The sequence below is a fragment of the Marmota marmota genome, unplaced genomic scaffold, assembly GCF_001458135.2.
Source record: "Marmota marmota marmota unplaced genomic scaffold, marMar, whole genome shotgun sequence".
NCBI lineage: Eukaryota > Metazoa > Chordata > Mammalia > Rodentia > Sciuridae > Marmota > Marmota marmota.
This window is the reverse complement of record NW_025999944.1, coordinates 2,721,828-2,742,179: the sequence shown is the minus strand read 5'-3', so window position 1 is coordinate 2,742,179 and position 20,352 is coordinate 2,721,828. Positions and strand designations below refer to the sequence as shown.

At 38.6% G+C, this 20,352-nt stretch overlaps 1 protein-coding gene across 2 annotated transcripts in view; it reads left to right on the top strand.

Annotated features, from left to right (window-relative positions):
* Elp3 (elongator acetyltransferase complex subunit 3) overlaps positions 1-20,352 on the top strand; it is a 78,143-nt gene that overhangs the window by 16,898 nt on the left and 40,893 nt on the right. For both annotated transcript variants that reach the window (XM_015499433.2, XM_048801516.1), the window contains exons 7-10: positions 1,305-1,459; positions 12,824-12,985; positions 15,078-15,204; positions 19,477-19,670. In XM_015499433.2, coding sequence (XP_015354919.1) covers positions 1,305-1,459; positions 12,824-12,985; positions 15,078-15,204; positions 19,477-19,670 — 638 coding nt within the window. The remainder of the gene's footprint in view (positions 1-1,304; positions 1,460-12,823; positions 12,986-15,077; positions 15,205-19,476; positions 19,671-20,352) is intronic.

Here is a 20,352-nt window from a genome sequence, read left to right as displayed (position 1 = left end):
GCCTAGTAGTTGGGAAGAGTATGTTCTGAAGTGACTTTGGCTTCCTTTTTTTTTTTTTTTTTTTAAGCCATGATACTTAACTTGTAAAATGTACAATTCTATTTCAATAGAATGTGAATGTTTGTGTTCACCAAAAAAGAGCATGGGTTTTGTGTTATTATTGTTGTTTTTTGCATCTTATTCATTTATTTGGGTGCTAAGGATCTAACCGAGGGAGGAGCATGGGTTCTAGAGATCTGGAAACTAACAGAACAGTTCTTTTAGCTGTTGGTGCACTAGAATCAACTGAGTAACTTCTAAGACATGGGGCAGATCTTTACCGCTGGAGATTTTGCTTACATCTGGCTTAGGGTCCTCCTGGCAAGAAATTTTGCAAAAGCTGCCAGGGAATTTTGATGTATATCCCTTGTAAACAACCATAGATTCAGAAGTAGAGTATTCTTTTAGTGTCAAAGTCTAGATGTATACATATCCAGTTGTTGTTGTTTTTTATAGATTGTTGTTTGCCATTTCAGAAACAAATATTTTTAAAGGTGCCTTTGTCTACAGTTACTATAGTCATTTTTTATTTGGTAAGTTTAGTTCATAATTTGATTCTTTGACTCTGGTTTCCTCAAGCCTGAGATAGAACAAGAAACTTAAATACCTGTTTTTAAAAAAAGAATCTTATTGTAATTGACAAAATGAAAGATTATGCTGTCCCTTAGTAAGAAGAGACATAGTATTTTTTTTTTTCATCAATCAGACATTCACTTTAAATTTTTTTCCTCCAGAAAACAGGCTTGAGAGGCCACCTGTGCCCATAATCTTCAATTTTAAACTGCTTTCTTGATTTTCCTTCTAATCTAGTGTTTTTGTTTCTTCTGTTACTTGATATTCTGATGAGGTTGTATAATCATACAAGCATAATTGTTTAATAGTCATAAACACATCTTCCGTAGTCCCCAAGGAATACCAGAGTCTGGCATAAAATACATGATCAGTGAATATTTGTGTTGTATTTTATCACCTTTACTGCTTTCTAGATGATATTTCTGGTGTTTTTAATTTCCATTTAACTCTGAAGGTATTGGAATTAAGCCTCTTACTTAACTCTCACCTTCACTCATTTGATCAGTAATTTTTTTTTCCAGACTTGAGTCTGTTTTCTTATACACAGAATTAGTTAAGTGTGTTTAATTGCATCTCATTTTTGAACTATAATTGTGAAACATTGCCAGATAAAATTAGAAATTTTGCAATAGCCCCTTAGAGTAGTTGCCTAAATCTTTCTAATGTTGATGATAAATTTATTTCTCTTTCAGTTAAAACAACTTGGTCACAGTGTGGATAAAGTGGAGTTTATTGTGATGGGAGGAACATTTATGGCCCTTCCAGAAGAATACAGAGATTATTTTATTCGAAATTTACATGATGCCTTATCGGGACATACCTCCAACAATATTTATGAGGCTGTCAAGTAAGAAATCCTTATTTTTTTTTACCCTGTCCAAAGTAATTGTCATTTTGTCCTCCTAGCAGCAGCCTCTGAGAACGCCTTTTAGTCTTCATCCATGGTCTTATTTCCTGTACTCTCTCCTGTTTTGTGTGAAAGGATTATTTTCATTGAAATAATCTTAAAAAAAAAATTGAATACGGCCCATTGATGTAGTAGTGTTCTCAAATAGAGTCACAGAATGTGGTCTCTAGAAGATCTTTTCAGACTTAGGCTGATCTAAAACTATGGGGTCTCAAATAAGACTTCTTTTGATTGAACTGGACTTTTCAGCCCACCTAATAAGAGGACTGGGTACTTACTATCAGAGACATTTAGCTGTTATAAAATCTAATGACTGTCATTTAAAAACTTAAGTTATCAGTGACTGTTACTATTAGTAATTTCTGTTTATGAATGGGCTTTGTTTCATGCTGCTATAACAATACCTGACACTAAGTACTTTATGATGAACAGAAGTTTATTGTTTCATTGCTCTAGGGACTAGGATGTCTAGTATAAAGGTGCCAGCATCTGGAAAAGACCTTCTTGCCATGTCACCACCATGGTCATCATGGGTCTATATCAAAGCTGAGGAGGAAGGGACATGAGGAATGGAATAAGGGAAGATATTTCCATTTGCTCTGTGCACAGGCATTGTGATAGGTGTTTGATTCACTTATTTAATACTAATAATAAGCCTTGAGTTAAGTATTCAGATTATCTCTGTTCTTCAGATGAAGAAACTAAGGCACCTTGCCCAGAGTTGCACAAGTTCATTGGTGGAGGATTGGGGACTACACTGTAGGCAGCTGTGCTTCAGATCCTGAACTTACTGCAGTGGTAGAATCTGCTAGGTGGAAAAATCGAAATGAGTAGCTTTGCATGTGCGCGCACACATGTGCATCATCAGGGCTTGAAACTATTGGAAGGAAATGCTCGGTTTTTCTGATGTATCCACCACCTCAGGATTTTTTCTGGCTTCTCTTTTATAAAAGGTTAGGGGGTATTATATAGCTAATTACATGGTTGTTCAAATAGTGCCCCTCCTAGACTTTTTTGTGATGGTAAGTAGGACCAGATTTTAAGTGGACCTAAGGGTAGCCTTATTACCCATATGAAAGCAATTCTTGGCACATAGTAGGCTTAGGTAAACTTGTGAGAGGCTTTTGAAGGAATGATCAAATGACCTTGGTAGGTTTGCCTCTTGGAAATGGGGATAGGGATATTGTTTTAGTCAGCTTTTTTGCTGCTGTAGCTAAAGGACCCAACCAGCACAAAATATAGAGGAGGAAGAGTTTATTTGAGGGCTCATGGTTTCAGAGGACTTGGTCAGTAGAAAGCTGGCTCCATTCCCCAGGCCTCAAAGTGAGGCTAACATCATGGCAGGGTGGCAGAGGGAAGCAGCTCCCATCACAGTGATCAGGAAGCAGAGAGAGAAACTCCACTCTCCAGACACAAATATATGCCAAAGCCGTGCCCCAATTCTCACCTCTTCCAGCCACACCCTACCCCTTCAGTTACCACTCAGTTAATCCCTATCAGGAGATTAAATCACTGATGGGTTAAGATTCATACAACCTGATCATTCCTCCTCTGAACCTTCTTGCATTGTCTTACATGCGAGCTTTTGGGGGACACCTCACATCCAAACCATAATAGATATCTTTGTGTACTGTCCCTCTTTCCCCTATAGCTGTCCTCGAGTTTGTAAAAGAAAAAGAATAGAGGGGCTTTTTCTTAAATTTACTATCTTGGGTAGCTCCAGGGCCTGTGTGAGGAACTTGCCGCTGGACAGTGCATGGTGAGCAGCCTTTCATTCGGCTGACCCTAGGTAATATGACAGGTGAATTCTGTGACCTCAGTCATGTGATCTGTTCCCCAGGGGCTTGGAAGCAGGATGAGATGATGACTATTTTTACTGCTCATTCAAAACCTGATCATTCATGGATATGAGTCATGCTTAGTAAAACGCTGAAGTCTTCAAACTTTTAAGGAGTAATGATGTAATCCAGCTCATTCCTCCTAATACTGAAAGATCAAACTATAGCTTAGAAAAAAATGTGACTTGAGGGAACAATTACCTCAGAAGGTGACTGACGGAAATTCATTCAGCTCTGAAAATTCTCTGGGGGTGTGATCTGTCAAGACCATTTAATTTTTCTTCCTGAGCTTATATATACTCCTTTCTCAGTGTAGATTTCTTGAGTCGATGATCTTGCATATTGAGTAAAATTGAGCTATAAATATCTTAAATGTTTGCCTGCCCCCTCCAAAAAGTCTGCCACACACAGCTTTCCACAGTCTGCAGTTTGGTCCCTTGATCATCTGAAGCAGCCAACTAATTTGATCTCTAGGATGCAGCTAGTTGACACTTTCATCATTTGAAACTCTTTAACAATTTTGCTTTATTCTTGGGAAGTTTTATATGTGCAGAAATGTTCTAGTTTCAGATGGTGTTGGAGTGTAAGTTATATGTCACTAGGGTAAAAATGGGGTTTTGTGTGATGGCTAGCTAACTCTGGATGGCAGTGTGTTTGTCCAAAAAGCCCTTGGAGAACAAAGCCTCTTTCAGTGGCAAGTGAGGCAAAGCCAGCATTGTTATTTCTGTTCTTGAGTTTACCTCAAGAGGGCAACACACACTTTACTTTCAGATAAAAATTTGTATTGATTTGAGCCCTCATTGCGACAGATCTCATGAATGATTCTTAGGAAATAATAAAAGTACAATCCAGGAGCCATAAAACCCTTCATAATGTCATACTGAGTCTGCCAGCCCACACTCCATATTTTGTTCTGGTCTCCATACACTGAGACAATGTGGAAAAGCCAATTTTTGGACTCTTTGTTGCTTTGTTTTAATAGGGTTTTTGCTGTAATAGGGTTGTTATTCATTCTTAGAGAAACAATTGTGTTATTTGTAGAAATAGTAGTCTGATTAGCACTAGAGAACAGGAAAAAGAAAATTATTTTCAAATCTTAGCATCATTGGGAAATAAGGAACAGCCCAGAAAAAAACTGTCTTTGAAATACTATGCTTTGTTCAGATTCTTTGGATTTAACCTTGCTGTTGCTGTCTTGCATAGACGGTGTTCAGGAAAGCCGGTTGGTTTACTAGGATAGCCCCCTTCCTCAAGGATGTAGGTAATAAATTTCAGGTTCATTTTATTGCTAATTGACATTAGTTGTTTTTGCTTACTAACCACACTGGTGTAACACTGACTTTCACAAGCCTAGAAGGGTGTTTTTAAAGATTCATTTTAAACTCGGTTAAAATTACATATTGTGGCAGATGAGTAAACAGTTTTTTTGTTTGTTTTTAATTTTGTTGTTTTATTTGGTACTGGGGATTGAACCCAGGGGTACTTAACCAGTGGGCCACATACCCAGCTCTTCTCTTAATTTTTTATATTGAGACAGGGTCTCACTAAGCTGCTGAGGCTGGCTTTGAACTCACGATCCTCCTGCCTCAGCCACCCACATCACCGGGATTACAGGTGTGATCACTGCCCCTAGCTAATCAACAGTTTTTAAGGTTAAGAGTTTTTATTCAAAACAGGGCCCAGCTTCATTATTAGCTCAGGTGTTCCTGTTTTCCTGTGTCTAACCTGAGTAAAGGTCTACTTCTTAATGCAAGAGAAGTCAGGGCAGGGAAAGCCTCAACTAGGTGAGTCTGGTTATCATTTGTGCAAGTTAGTACCAAGCAGTGCACAATATCCCTGTGGATGGAGAAATTGGAAAGCTTAGTGCCAGAGGTCTGTTCAAGGACACAGCAGACAGGGAGAATTCACTGCATCAACATAGTGCTGACCACTCATGGCTGTCAGCTACTCTGAGACTCCCCTGTAGGCTCTGGAGAGCATCCTTCACTGGTGACCACCATCCCCTAAAAATCATAGCTCTGGAAAAGGACCATCAGTGGGCTCTGAATCACCCATTCACCAGAATGCATATGTTGCCAAATAACTTAAAACAGCCTTTTAGAAGAGTTTTATTCCTTTTTAATCAGCTCTGCCCAGAAGCAGTTTTACATTCCATCTTTAATGCTCCTTGGCTTTTTTCACAAGATGCAATTTAAAAGGGTAGTTACCCATTAAGAAGTGGGTGAGTCACACATTCTCCGTTGGAATTTTTAATTGATTTCCGTTCCTTAACTCTTTTTTTTTTTTTCCCCCATCGATGACTTTAAATCCTCCAACTGTGTCCTTATATGTCTTAGAAAAGCTAGAGTGCTAGGGAATACTGGGTTCCAGGCCCCAAAGACAGATTCATAGACTTGCACAGCTATGAAGGAAGCACAAACAACCCACGCAGGCTTGAAAGAGTTGGGACTGGCCCTGCACTGGCCCTCTTCAGGCAGGCCTCAGAACCTCCCGTACTCCCTCCCCCTCACTGATGTGTTGATTACTTCCTTCCATCACTACTTCGGTCTTCATAGACGGCAACAAGGGTCCTTAGCATTGTCTGGCCAGCCAGGATACAGACTTGGTCAGGTTTTGGTATCGGTGTTGTGCAGCCTCAACAAAGCAAGTAAGAAATTGTTTCCTCCTCTGTCTTCTAGAGGAGCTCATGTGAGACCAATGTTATTTCTTCCACAAATGTTTGCTGGAATTCCCCAGTGAAACTGTCTGGGCTGGAATTCTCCTTATGGGAGATTTAGGTGATTCACTAATTCCTTTAACAGATACAGGGCTACTCAGATTTTGTTTCATCCCTGTCCTTTTTAGTAAGTTTTTCAAGGAATTTGTTTATTTCATCCAAGTTGTCAGACTTGGGGATTATGTTTATATTATCTCTCAGAATGTTCTTACTCTCTGTAGGAACTTAGTGATCACCCCTCTTTCAGCCCTGGTGTTGATTCAATTACCTTCTCTTTTTTTTCTTGATTGTTGTTCTTTGGATGTTGTTTATTTCTTCTCCATTTATTTCTGTTTTTATTTTTATTCACTACCTTTGGGTTTTCAGTGCTCTTCCTTTTCTAGTGACAAGTTGGGTATAGAAGCCTGGCCATTGTTTTCGACCTTTTTTCTTATAAATATTTACAATGCTATTTTTCCCTCTAAGCACTGCTTTACCTGAATACCTGCATTTTGATACTTTGTGTTTTAATTATTATTCATTTCTAAATATATTTGATACTCTATATTTCTTATTTGATCCATGAATTGTATATCCATGAATTGAAGCCTACTCAGTATTTCCATTCTTAAAATTTTTTAAGATTTATCTTGTAGCACAGTATATATTGTCTCTCTAGGTGAATATGGCATGTGTATTTGAAAAGAATGTGCATTCAACGGTTTAGGTGTTAAGTTCTGTAAGGATCAGTTCAGTCAAGGTGGTTTTTGGTGTTATTCAGACGATATGTTGCCTTCCCATCACTATAACAAACACCTGGGGTAATCCACTCACAAAGAGAAAAGGTTGATTTGGGCTTGCTCAAGAGTTTTGGAGGTTTTAGGCCTTGGTCAGTTGGCCCCATTGCTTTTGGGACTGTGGCAAAGAAGCACATCCTGGCACACAGTGTGGCTAAGCAAAGCTGCTGCCTTCTGGTCAGGACATAAAAGATAGGAAGAAGGGGCCAGGGTTATGGCTCAGTGGTAGAGCACTTGCCTAGCATGCATGAGGCACTGGGCTCAATCCCTGGCACCACATAAAATAAAATAAAGGTATTGTGTCCAACTATAACTAAAAAAAAAAAAAAAGAGAGAGAGAAAGAGGAAGAAAGGTCCTCAATCCCACAGTGTTCTTGGAGAGCAGCCCTCCGTGACCTGAAGGCCTTCCACTGGGCCGTGCTTCAAACAGGGCCAAGCTGGGGAGCAGACCTCTCACTTGGGCCTTTGGGGAATGTTGGGTGGTAGCAGATTGTCCTGGTCTTTGGGATTTTGTCTTATTTTTTTTACTCTTGTCTAGTTTTATCAATTGCTAAGAAAGAGGGATTTCAAAATCTCCAACCCTGATTCAAGAATTGTTTATTTCTCCTTTTAGTTATTTTAGTTTTTACTTCATGTATTTTGAAGGCTTGTTATTAGGTAAATACACATTACTGTTATGAGTTTCTAATTTATGGATAAAAGTTAACACTTTATAATTTCGAAATGTCCTTTTGTAACCCTAGACTTGAAGTTTTCTTTATTTTATATTAATTCAGCCATTGTAGTCTTGTGTGCTTTCTGTTGTCCTGTGTTATCTTGTTCTGTTCATTTACTTTCCACACACATGTACCTTTATACTGACAATGGGTTTCTTACAGACTGTAGTCTGTAGTACTTGGGTCTTGTGGGGGATTTTGTCCAAAATTTTGATGTTGTCTTTTTATTGGAATGGTTAGTCTGTTAACAGTTGATGTAATTATTGATAAATCAGTTTATATTGATGGTTGAATTTATATCTACTAGTTTAATTTTACTCTTACTTTGGTTTTCAGTAGGAAGAATAATGTTTTAATGAATACCATTATTGTCTAATTCCATATCATGTATTTTTTCCAATATCCTTTAATAGGGTCTGTCTTCTTAAGAGAGAGGATCTCTTATGTCTTAAGAATAGAAGACACTTAGTGAATGTTAATTGAATGCAATGGAAAGAGCTTTTTATTAAGAATTAGGAGGGCCAGGGTTGTGGCTCAGTGGTAGAGCGCTTGCCTAGCATGTGTGAGGCACTGAGTTCCATCCTCAGCACCACGTAAAAATAAACAAAATAAAGGTGTTCTGTCCATATACAACTATAAAAAGAAAAAATTAAAAAAAAAAGAATTAGGAGACTCAAGTTTTTAGATTTTTTTTTTTTTTCCCCCTTGAGATGGAGTCTCACTATGTTGCCCAGGCTGGTCTCAAACTCCTGGGCTCAAGCCATCCTCCTGCCTCAGACTTCTAAGTAGCTGGGATTATAGTGCCCATCACTACACCTGGCCATGCTTATTTCTGTTATTACTTATCATTATTACCTGGTATAAATCACTTATTTGCTCTGTATTTCTTCATCCATAAAAATGAGGTGGGACTAAATTGTCTCTGATATTATTCTGTCTCTGACATCTGTGATTCAGACATTTCTGTTGAAATGAGAATTTTTATCTAAAAGATGTGTTTACAAGTTGTTTTTCATTTAGCAGTTACTTTCTAACAATGACAACTTTTCTGTAATGCTTTTATGTGTATAATCTTCAAATTTCAAGGTGGTTATAATAAAGAATGTAACATCTGATGTTTTTTCTTTTCTAATCAGCATGTTGATTGGGACTATAAAGTGGTGTGTGTGTCCTGTAGAAAGAGAATAAAAAATGTCATGGGATGTTTTTGTATAATAAGCCTTGTTGACTAGCATGGGTAAGGCATAATGAGTTTAGACTCTAAGCTACGGTGTTGTCAGGTTGGTTTTTCATAGGTAATACTCATTTAAAAACCAAGATTCTGTTCCTCTTTTCCTCACCTTGTGTAGGGCAAGACCAATTGACCAATATCTCAAAAAAATAGGGGTGGGGAGTTATTCTTAAATTCCTTGAACATATCAAATACCCAGTTCTTAAATTACATATATCACTAATGCAGCATTGGGTGGAACACCACAGTTTATTGAGGAATTTTCCAGATATAATCATAGCAAAAAAAGGAATTTGCTACAACTGAGGGATTATAACAAAAACAAGTGTTTTTTGCAATCCAGACAACTTTGGCTCTGCACAGAAGTTATAAATTCTACTGACTCACTTTGGGACTGTAGATGCTGAAAAGTTTGTAGATTATGACTAAAGAAGGTAAATATTTCTTCTGTGTGCCATTTATTTACTTCGCAGTTTGCTTTGAGCAGTTAAGTTTGAGGGCTTGGGTTGTCGGTGTAGGTAACATCCTGTTGGCCTTTTGGGACCCTGGGCCTAGAGCTCCTTAAGCTTTCAGGTAGTCCTAGACTAAGGCACATCCAGTAGCAGAAATGACCAAGTTTTGAAAGAACTGCAGCAGATTGGTAGTAATGAGAGGTTCTCTTTGATGCCACAGCCTTCTTGTAAAGAATCTAAAGGAGGTTTCCAGAAGATAAAGGGATTTTAAAAGCAGTGTGCTGTCTCCCAACAGTGCCCTGCTTGAGGCCTTTAGTGCAGGAGACAGTAAGTGATAATAGATGCTACTTTTACAGGCCGCTTGCCTCTTTCCAGAAATAGAAGCCCTCTTCCCAAGAAGTCATCTATATCTATTTATATTTCCACCACTCTGGCTTTTTGTTTTGTAGTGGTTTTTAGAGTTTTCTCTGTGTCTTATCCCTGCAGCTAGATTTTTCAAGCATTTCTGGAATTAAAAACTAGTGTATTTTTAGTTTGCAGTATCACTGACCTAGGGAGGGTCCCTTTCTAAGGGTGGATAAAAGGAAAGATTGAGAGAGGCTGCTGTGGGAGTGAGGAGAGACCTCCTCTGTCCCCAGTTTCACCTAATTTGGGTATTCATTCTTTAGACTTCAAGCCCATTAGGAGCTTCCTGTCTAGGTGGAGAGAAAGACATGTTTACAAATAAATAACAAGGCAAGCTATTGTAGTATGACAGGGAGCTTTGGGAGTGGAAGCACAGAGTTCTTACCCTGGGTTCTAGGAAAACGGCATGATAGGAAAGATGTATTTAATCTGTGTTTTGAAGACTGGATAACATGGTCTTGTTTGCTTTTAAATTCCCAGGTTATTGTCCTATTTCTCTCCACCCCTACTTCCTACCTTCTATTTATTCAAAAATTCTGTTACCATTAGTTATTGACTTAAGTTATGCTTGCCAGAGAACATAAGCATTGTTATAGTCACCATCACTCCTGTGGCATACAAAAAAAAAAAAAATAGCATAGGATTCAGCATAACCCCACATCAGTAGGAGGTGTATTAAAATGACCATGTGGTATCACAGAAAGAACAGTGAAATTGGAATCAGAACACCCCAGTACAAGTCCTTTGGGACTATAGATACTGAAAAGTTTGTAGATTATGACTAACGAAGGTAAAGTCCTGGCTTCATCTCTTAGAAGTTAATATATTTCCTGTATGCCCAAGAACCTAAGAAGTCTATGGCCTAGGGAAAATAGAGGAATTGGCAGAATTAATGAATTATTAGACTATATAAAGCATTACTTTTGTTGTTCAGATTTGATAAGAATTTCTACTTAGTTGCTTTTTAGATGAAAATACACTTCTGAAAAGAAACCTAAAATTTTGACTTTTAGCAACTTTAATTATTTGTTTCTGCCTCCATTTCTGCTTCCTGCAGGAGATAATGTCCTCCCCAGAGTAAAGATATTTTTGAAATGGTGTTAAATATTTGAGAATGAGGTTTGCTTCTGCCTGTTCTGTGTTCTGACTTGTGAAGAGACCTTATCATCCCTGCAGCAGCTTTCCCCACGTGTCCTCTCCTGGGCCTTTGGTGACCTGTGCAACAGGAAGATTAGCTGGGAAGTTTCCCCTTTCTTCTAGACAAATTCCCGCTGGTGTAATTGCCTACCCTCTAGTTTGTCCCAGTGGTACAAACTAGTATTGTGCCACCTGGCTCGCTAACTTAAGGGCATCACTTAAGAAAATAAGAAATACTGCAGGCTTTTTAAAAAATATCAGTTAATAGGGGAGGTTATGATATAATTTCAGAATGCCTATTTTATGACATTTCTCATTTACTTTAAAAAATATACTCATTTAGAGTTTTCTGCCCTCTGTTTTCGTCAAGCATCATGTAGTTTGCTTTCTCCATGATATGTACATATTTATTTTGATTTTTTTCAAAAAGTTTCCCTCAAGCCCAGTAATTGCTGCTGGAGGAAGGTGCGTTTCATTTATCCTGTGGCACTGTGTACTCCTCCTTACTGATGTCGTGGTACCTGCCTGTTTGGGAGGCATGGAACTTTCTCATTCTCTTGTTTCAGAGAAGTCAACGCCTAAGTGTCCTGTCTTAGGCAAGATTTGATAAGACGTGAGCCCATTTTTGACTAGTAATTCATCTTTTAATAACTCTACTCATTATTTACCTTTTGACATGTTGCCTCTGAGTAAAACCTTATATAACACAGAAATAAAAAGCCAAAGAGTTTGAATGTCTAAAATGAAAGACTTTAGAGTTAGTCTTCCAATTCACTGATTCTTAACTGTCTTAATAATTATTATTCATATTCAAATAAGTTCGTTTTTACTAACAATTAAGATGAAGAAATGAGCCTGAGTAGTTATAAAATTGGGGAAATTTTGTGATTTTTACTTTTTCCACAAAGAGCTACAAACTTCTTTAGAAAGAAGGAAAATAAAGGCAAAAATAAATAAATGAATGAATAAATAAAATTAAAAAAAAAGAAAGTCTCTCTCACCCTCTTCAAAGAATTGAGAAAGTTGTAACAGTGGGCACTGAGAGGAAGGAGGTCAGAGATGTTGGGGAAGAAAGGTCTGCATCCCCAGCTGCATTGTCTGAACAATGTGTTAAGGGACACGTGGCAAGGATTTTTAAAGGAGGTGGCCCAGCTTCAGATCCTGGTGTGGATTTTATTAGCTCTAGACCCTTGGTTGGACAAGCTGTTTATTCTCTTTGAACTTCAGTGTCTGTCTGTAGAATGGAGATGACAGGGCACGCCACAGAGAGTTAGTGGGAGACTCCATACTGATGGTGGCCTCGGTCCAAGTGAGCTCCTGTCCCTCACCTCACCTACCCACTGAGCTAGTGATCTGACTTCTGTGTGCCAGCACAAAAGTTGTTAACTCAAAAAACTTAAATCTAAAGTGGTATACTAATCTGTTGCCTAATTTTAATGAGTACTAAAAATGTTTACCAATTTTATAAGTTATTGCTAAGATTAAACAGACTTGGTAAAAAGACTTCTGTGTATATAGAAGACATTTAATCTAAATTATTGCTATGATCATTGCACATAACTCCCTTTTCCCTTTTGTTTCCTCAAGATGACTCTAAAATACAGAATGGGAAATAAATAACGCAGATGGTTTTAACTTATGTGAAAAATGGTTGCTAGGAATTGAAAAATAGGTTTTCATAGTTGAAACCACTGTTTTCCAGGAGATGATTGTTGCAGCATGCTGCACGAGGAGAGTAATGATAATGAAGATAACATTACGATGCGCTAGTCACTTATGTCAGTCCTGTGAGGTGCAGGTTCCGTTATTATCTGCACTTTGTAGATAAAGATCCAAAGCACAGAGAGGTTAATAGCATTCCATTTGTGTAGTTAGGAATAGCAGGGCCAGGATTTGAACCTAGGCAGTCTGGCTCAAGTCCATGTTCTTAACCATTGTCTCACACTGATAGAACTGAGAGAAGGCAGTCCTCTGAGTGGGAGTAAATGACCCAAAGCTGCAGCAGGTTTGTTGTTTTTACATTTGCTCTACAGGTATTCTGAGAGAAGCCTCACAAAGTGTATTGGAATTACTATTGAGACTAGACCAGATTATTGCATGAAGCGGCATCTAAGTGACATGTTGACCTATGGCTGCACAAGGCTGGAGATTGGGGTGCAGAGTGTCTATGAAGATGTGGCCAGGGATACCAACAGGTAAGGCGGCCAAATGATCTTTCACAAGCCTTCCTCTCCCACTGGTTCTCTCTGCATGCATACTAGTCCTCTCTTCTCTCTGGCTAGCTCAGAAAGAAGTTTGGGTTCCTCCTTTCCAAGTCTTTCCTTCTGTCCACGCCCTTTAGTCCATCCTCTCTTCCCTTTGTTTTCATTCTTTCTCTGGGGACCCTCTTCCAGTAGCCTATACACATGCTGGTACCACTCCCTGCCCTTTCCTGTGGAGGAGCAGGACATGGGATGCAAGGTCAGTAGTAGCAGTAGGTCTGTAGCAGGAGAGAAAGCCAGCAAAATTGGCAGAAAGAAAAGGGTTTAGATAAGAAGGCAGTTGGATGACGTTTAAAACATTAGTTTTTGTGAAAATGATTTCATTTGTTAGGGAAGTAGAAAAAAGTTTGAGACAATGGGTATGAATTAGAAAGTGTAAAAAAAAAGAAAGACTTAAGAGTTGGTAGAGTCCAATAAAGTTCTCTTCCCCTAGAAATGCATCATTGAACTGAAGAGAAAAACTATTGAAGAACTGCCCTCTTCCCAGGCTGTGCTAGAGAAGTCTCTGTGGAGAGGCAAAGAGAGTTTCTCCAAGGTCAGGGACACTTTCTGAAGAAAATTATATCTAAACTAGGACTTAAAGGGAGGAGAGGAGTTCCGTGTAGAAGAGGAAGGTTATTTTAGGCAGAAAGAAAATACCATCAGACTCCTGAGGATGGAACTGCATGGCAAGCAGAGGACTAATTAGGAGGGGCCCTGAGAGATGGCCTCCGGAGCCAGGCCCTAATCAGCAGGCAGGCTGTGAGCTAAGATAGGAACGGGTCTGCATTTCAGAAAGCTCACTTTAGTTCCAGTATGGGAGGTAGATTAGCGAAAAGCAAGCTGAAGGGAGACAGACTGTTTAGGAGGCTGTTGGAGTAATTTAAGCAGGAAATACTGATGTCCTGGAAAAAAGTGAGGGGCAGTGCTTGGTGACTGATTTGAAATGAGAGTAGGAGGGAATAGGAAGTCACAGAGGCACAGAAAGAAGATGAGTTTCATTTTGGATATGCTAAATCGTAGGTTTTTGTGGAACAAACAGTTGAAGGTTTTTGCTTTAGAACAGAGCTAGCCAGCAGAACATACTGCATGGATCAAAATGTTCTAGATCTGCACTCTTCAGTAGGATAATGCAACCCAGGAACTTTCCTTTCAGTATTTCCTTTCAATCCATTTAAATAATTTGTAAAACAACATGTACCTAGTGGCTGCCGTATTGCACAGTGCAACTTTGAAGTGTTGGGTTTGGGTGTAGAAGTCTTAAGAGAGGTCTAACTTTGTCAGAGAACTTTGGAAGTCATTAACAAAAGGAGATGAGAAATTGAAGCCATGGAAATAGATGGGAGTATCCAGAGGGTGTGAAATGGAGTTCAGGCTTCTAGGGTCTTTGTGTGGTGAGTGGGAATGTCCTGGGGTAGAAGGGATTGGCAGGCTTCAGTCTTCAGTTGCCCCCTAATGGTTACTGAGGCACACTTCCTTTGTGGGTATGGTACTCAGATGCTAAGAGGATTCACCCACGTGGGCCCAAATGATTCCACCTTGTCCTAGACCATTCTCTCTTCTATTTTTTCTTTAAGGACTCTCCAAACAGATCAGTTAAATCTATTTTGTATTGTAGGTTTCACTTTTCCTCTCTCTACCAATAATTTCACAAGTCTTAAAGGAAGGGATGTTTAGCAAGCTGCAGCTTCTGCATGGTTCTGAGCTCATTGTTCTTGTTTTAATATAGGTATTTACATTAGTAAGCTTGTTTTGATCGATGATACTAAGTCAGATAGCTTTATTATATGTTAATTCTTGTTAGTCTAGTATTTACTTCCAGAACTTTGAATAGGTGCATAAAGAAATTTTTGAGAAATATCTCAGAAGTAAAATGATTTATTTCTAGACCCCTTCAGAGATAGGGATGTAAAGAAAATGGCTTTATAAAAAGATTCTGTGTCCTCAATCATGTGATTCTTGAGCTTATATATTGTTTTCCTGTGCTCCCCTGTAAACTTTGATGTCCGTTTATTTGTGTAACAGGTAGTAAATTTTCTTCCCTCAGGGGCCACACTGTGAAGGCAGTATGTGAGTCGTTCCACCTGGCCAAAGATTCCGGATTCAAAGTTGTGGCTCATATGATGCCTGATCTGCCAAACGTGGGACTAGAAAGAGACATTGAGCAGTTTACAGTAAGTGTACCCTTCGCCCAGGCCAATGCAGGATGCGTCTGCGTGCTCCTCATACCCTCTTTGTGTAATGAGGCAGCACCTCCTCCTCACCATAGAACAGTAGAAACACAAAAGAGAAGTCCCCAGAGCCCAGACACACTCTGTTTTGTATGTTCTTCCCAGGATCTTTTAATGCTTAGGCTTTCTTAGGGCTGAGGTTGTTTATGCACATATGACACCTGCACCCTTATGCTTAGTTGTGTAGAGATGGTAATTCTTTCATAGCTTTTTCATTTAACGTTGTAAGAAGAATTTATCCAGTTGCATCCTGATTTCTGTTAAGATGTTTACATATTAAATGTCTGTTAATGTAATCTGTCATGCTTTGCTTCACTACTTCCAAAGCTCTCAAAATTTAGGACATTACCAGTTTTCGATATTATGAATAACTGTGCAGATAAACAACTTTATAACTTTTTATAGCATTTAGGTTTATTTCTTTTGTTTCAGGGATTGAACTTAGAGGCACTTGACCACTGAGCCACATCCCAGCCCTGTTTTGTATTTTATTTAGAGATAGGGTCTCACTGAGTTGTTTAGTGCCTCACTTTGGCTGAGGCTGGCTTTAAACTCATGATCCTCCTGTCTCAGCCTCCCGAGCTGCTGGGATTACAAGCGTGCACTACTGTGCCCGGCTAGGTTTATTTCTTTATGATAAATTCATTGGAGTACAATTATCTAATGAAGGTACGAACATTTTAAGAATCTCACTGTATTACTCAGTTGCTTTTCAGAGGTTTCTAACAGTTTTGCATCATTTTCAGTAGGACTTCCTTTTTCCCCAGATAATCCTCTTGTGTTTATTTTCTATATATAAACATGAAAGACATGTAATTAGTAAATACAATCCAAAAATACAATTTAAGATTGTAAGTTTAAGTGGCACTTTTGTCCATTAAATTAACATATGTTAATTATTAAAATATGTTGATGTTCTTTTTCTTGAATTGAGTGACTAGGTGCTAGTTATAAGCTTTGTAAAAATTGTCAAGATGTGCACTTATGATTTGTATATTTTTCTGTGAAAACCCAATAGAAAGACTACATGAAAAGTTTCAAAACTGTGGGTTTTTTGCTTAGAAAATCTTGTTTGGCCTATTTGAAATTCACAACTTATCCTGACCTAATAGGCACTGATTTTTGCCTTTTTAAAAAAAATTTTTTAGTTGTACAAGGACACAATACCTTTGTTTTATTTATTTTATATGGTGCTGAGGATTGAACCCAGGGCCTCACATATGCTAGGCGAGCACTCTGCCACTGAGCCACAACCCCAGCCCCTGACTTTTGCATTTTAAAAAAATGTTTTTCCCCTGCTTTGTCACATTTGCCCAGAATTCCTTATTAACAACCACAGATGTATTTCCTTTAATGTGTTTTGTTCCACAGGAAGGGTTGCTAAGTCAAGCGTCTGCTTGTGTAATTGCACAAGTCTGCAACATTTTATCTCTGCAGAGGATGAATCACTTTGCCTGGTATGGGTCCATCCAACCACTGCCCAGCCCACTAAGATGTAGTTAAGCTGCATGTGTTAGTTAAGAAGTGGCTTATGTCTCACACCTTATTGTGTAGGTCAGTTCTGTATCACTAAGAGTGTAATCATATTCATTTGCAACAGTTTCTTGTAAATTCACATTTTAAAAAAAATTGACACCTAAAAATTGCATTTATTTCTAAGATAACATGTCATGTTTCAGTATAAGTATACATTGTTTTATGTCCAAATCAGGGTAAATATTATGTGTCTCCTCAAATATTTATCATTTCTTTGTGGTAAAAATATTCAAAATCCTTTCTTCTAGCTTTTGTGGACTATATAATATACTATCATTATCTTTGGTCTCCCTACTGTGTAGTAGAACCCCAGAAATTATTTTTTTCACATTCTTAGATAATGGTAAGTACAGTGATTATAGCTATATGTTATAATAACAGCTGATTATATTTTCCAGTAACTCAGATTTTTTCCCTTATTTTTATTGGTACATTATGATTGTACATAGGATGGGATTTGTTGTTACATATACACACATGCACACAATATAATAATATGGTATGGCCAGTATCACTCCTCAGCACTTCCCCCCTCCCTTTCCACCCCTCACCTTCTGGTCCCTTTCCTTTACTGATCTCTCTTTGATTTTCATGAAATCCACTCCCACCTTTCTTTTCCTTTTCCTCTCTAGCTTCCCCATGTAAACAAAATCATACAACCCTGGCCTTCTGAGTTTTGACTTATTTCACTTAACATTATGGTCTCTACTTCCATCCATTTTCCAACAAATGGCATGGTTTCATTCTTTTTTTATGGCTGAATAAAACTCCGATTCCTAATGTCAGTATCTGGAACCCTTATGTAGGACCATTTGATAAATCCAGAGATGAACTTTCCAGTTCTTAATTGACTGGTGGGTGGTATGGATAAGTCACAGGAAATTGGCTGCTGGCATCCACAGAGCAGGGAAGAGGCTTCACCAGTAAATATGTTGGCTTCCCTCCCATTGTCAGCCTTGGCACTCACCCAGGCCTTTCTTTGGGCCTGGAATGTTGGAGTACAGAGGCTCTCTAACTCTCCAGGGAATGAACCTTCTCTTCTGCCTGTACAGGAGTAAGGGATAAATCCCTCTCTGCAGACTCTGATCCGGTGCCCCTTTTCTATTTCCATGTCTTCCTTTCATCCTGCTCAGTTCCTGGTACTTCTGATCTTTAAGCCTTTCTGGGACTCTCGTGTGACTGAGTAGCCTTTCACTAGTATCTCCTTAGTAGTTTTCTTCACTTGCAAAGCCGTTTAGAGTTTTCCATTCATATTCCGTTTTCAACAAATATGCTGCCATCATTTTTCCCCACTCTTGTCTCCTTTGCTCTCTTTATTCTTGTAACTTTATACATCTTTAAGATCTTTGGTGTTATTTTATTATGGTTTTGGAGGGAGAGAAACACATTTTATATGTTTAACATTTTCTATGTTTAACCAAAATCCCAGAATCAATTGAATCTGTCTTCATTTTTACAAAAGGAGTGTTATCAGTTTACATGTCTCCAGGAACCTGAAGTAGTTTTCTGAAGCCTGATGTTCAAAGGTGGATTCTGTCTAAGTGGAGATTGCTTTCTTATGTGCTGTTTTTAGGTGGCTAGACTATATATTAAACACCTAATGAATCTTTAAAATATATGTTATAGAGAAAATTACAGAAGAATATCTGTAAGACCATGTGGTGCATAAAGAATAGAATATTTTTGAGTGTCAAATCAATGAGAAATATCAAAAATTCTACTTGCATTTCTTTTAAAAGCAAATTAAACAATGGAATGTTTTGCAAGAATAATGTTACAAAAGATTTTTTAAAAACATGCAAAATCAAGATTAGAGCAAAGTCATGTCAAGGAGAATGCCTCATGTTTCTTGCTGCATCCAAGTAAAGAAATAAGGCAGCCAGTGGGGACGTTGTAGTATAAAACATGACCATGTCAAAAGCAGATGAATTAGATGTATTACTCAGTGTCCAGAAAACAAATGAACAGTGTGCAGCCCAAATTAAGGATGATGCTAACTGGCCTGAAAAACAGGATGAAATAGTTAATCTAGAGATCAGCCAACTTTTCTATAAAGGGCTGTGTAACAAACATGGTAGGTTTTTATAAGCCAGATGGCCTTTGTCACAATTTTGTTTCTTCCCTTTTTTTCCTTTTTTGTTGTATCCTTTGTTTTTGTGAAAACTTTTTTAAAGTTTAAATAATTAAATATATTGCATTATTAAAGAAGGCTCTAGTCTGGAAGTAAAAGACATGAAATAAATTGCCAGGATGATGCTGTTACAAAAGACATAATACAAACAGAGTTCATTATTATTATTTTTTTTAAGTGGGGCAGCTAGTGTTTGAAGGTCAGGAAGGCCTCTGATGAGTAGCCGCCAGGCTGAGACATGAAGTTAGCTGGATGAAAAGAACGGTGAACTTTGCAGTCAGAGGGAATTGCCTTTGCAAAGGTAAAGGGCCTGAGATTAGATGGCAGCCATAGATGTGGATGGATGAGTAGACCCCTGGTCCAGCACACATGTGTTCTGCTCCAGGGGGGCTGAGGGAACAATGAGTTCCTGTCCTGTCCATGTACAGAAATGAAGAGCAGCCTCGGGGCCTGCTGGAGTGTGCGAGAAGCTGGTCCAGGATTGAGACTGCACCCTGGGTGATGCTTGTATAAGAAATGGAAGAATCAGTTGTGTTCTGTATTCACAGGAGTTTTTTGAGAACCCTGCTTTTCGTCCTGATGGTTTGAAGCTCTACCCTACCCTGGTCATTCGTGGAACTGGGCTATACGAGCTTTGGAAATCGGGAAGATACAAGAGTTATTCTCCTAGTGACCTGATTGAACTGGTGGCTCGAATCCTAGCCCTTGTGCCTCCATGGACTCGAGTGTACCGAGTGCAGAGGTAGGGTGTTGTCTTTTATTCCCAAAATAATTGGTGACTATCTTAATAATTTCTAATAGAAATAGTCTGATTTCATATTGAGGGTGATTTTTTTAATTGAAATATCTGGAATGCTCTGTGTAAGTAGAGAGGAAGGGAAGCCAAAGCACAACATGCCCAGCCACTGTTGGTACCTATTTATTCATCTATCCATTTGTTCATGAGCCCGGAGATGGTGTCATGAAGGCCAGTAGGCGTGGTATTTGCATCTAAGGAGCTTATGGTCGGCGTGCAGGTTTCCTCTGGCAGGACTGCTTTAGTGTGGATGATGTAACGGGAATGCGAGAAGGAGCGTAGCCATGTCTGGAGCCTCAAGAAAAGGAAGCTGTGTCGTTCTGTATAGATAGTTCATGTGTACGTGGAGAACAGATGGCAATTCTTGATGGCAGGAAGAAAGTAAGATGATTTGTTTCTTCCGAGGAGAGAAAAAGTAAACCATTTACAGTTGTATACCTTTAATAATTGTTTAAAAACTAGGATTATAACATTGAAAAAAGTTTTGACACTGTAAAGTTACCTGTGTACCTAACAAAGTGATTCCTGAACTTTTTTAGTCATTATGATACATTCCCCCCACCCTGCCAAAAACTGCCCATGTTCCCCTATAATACGTTTAAGGCCAAAGGTGACAGGTAAATGGGAG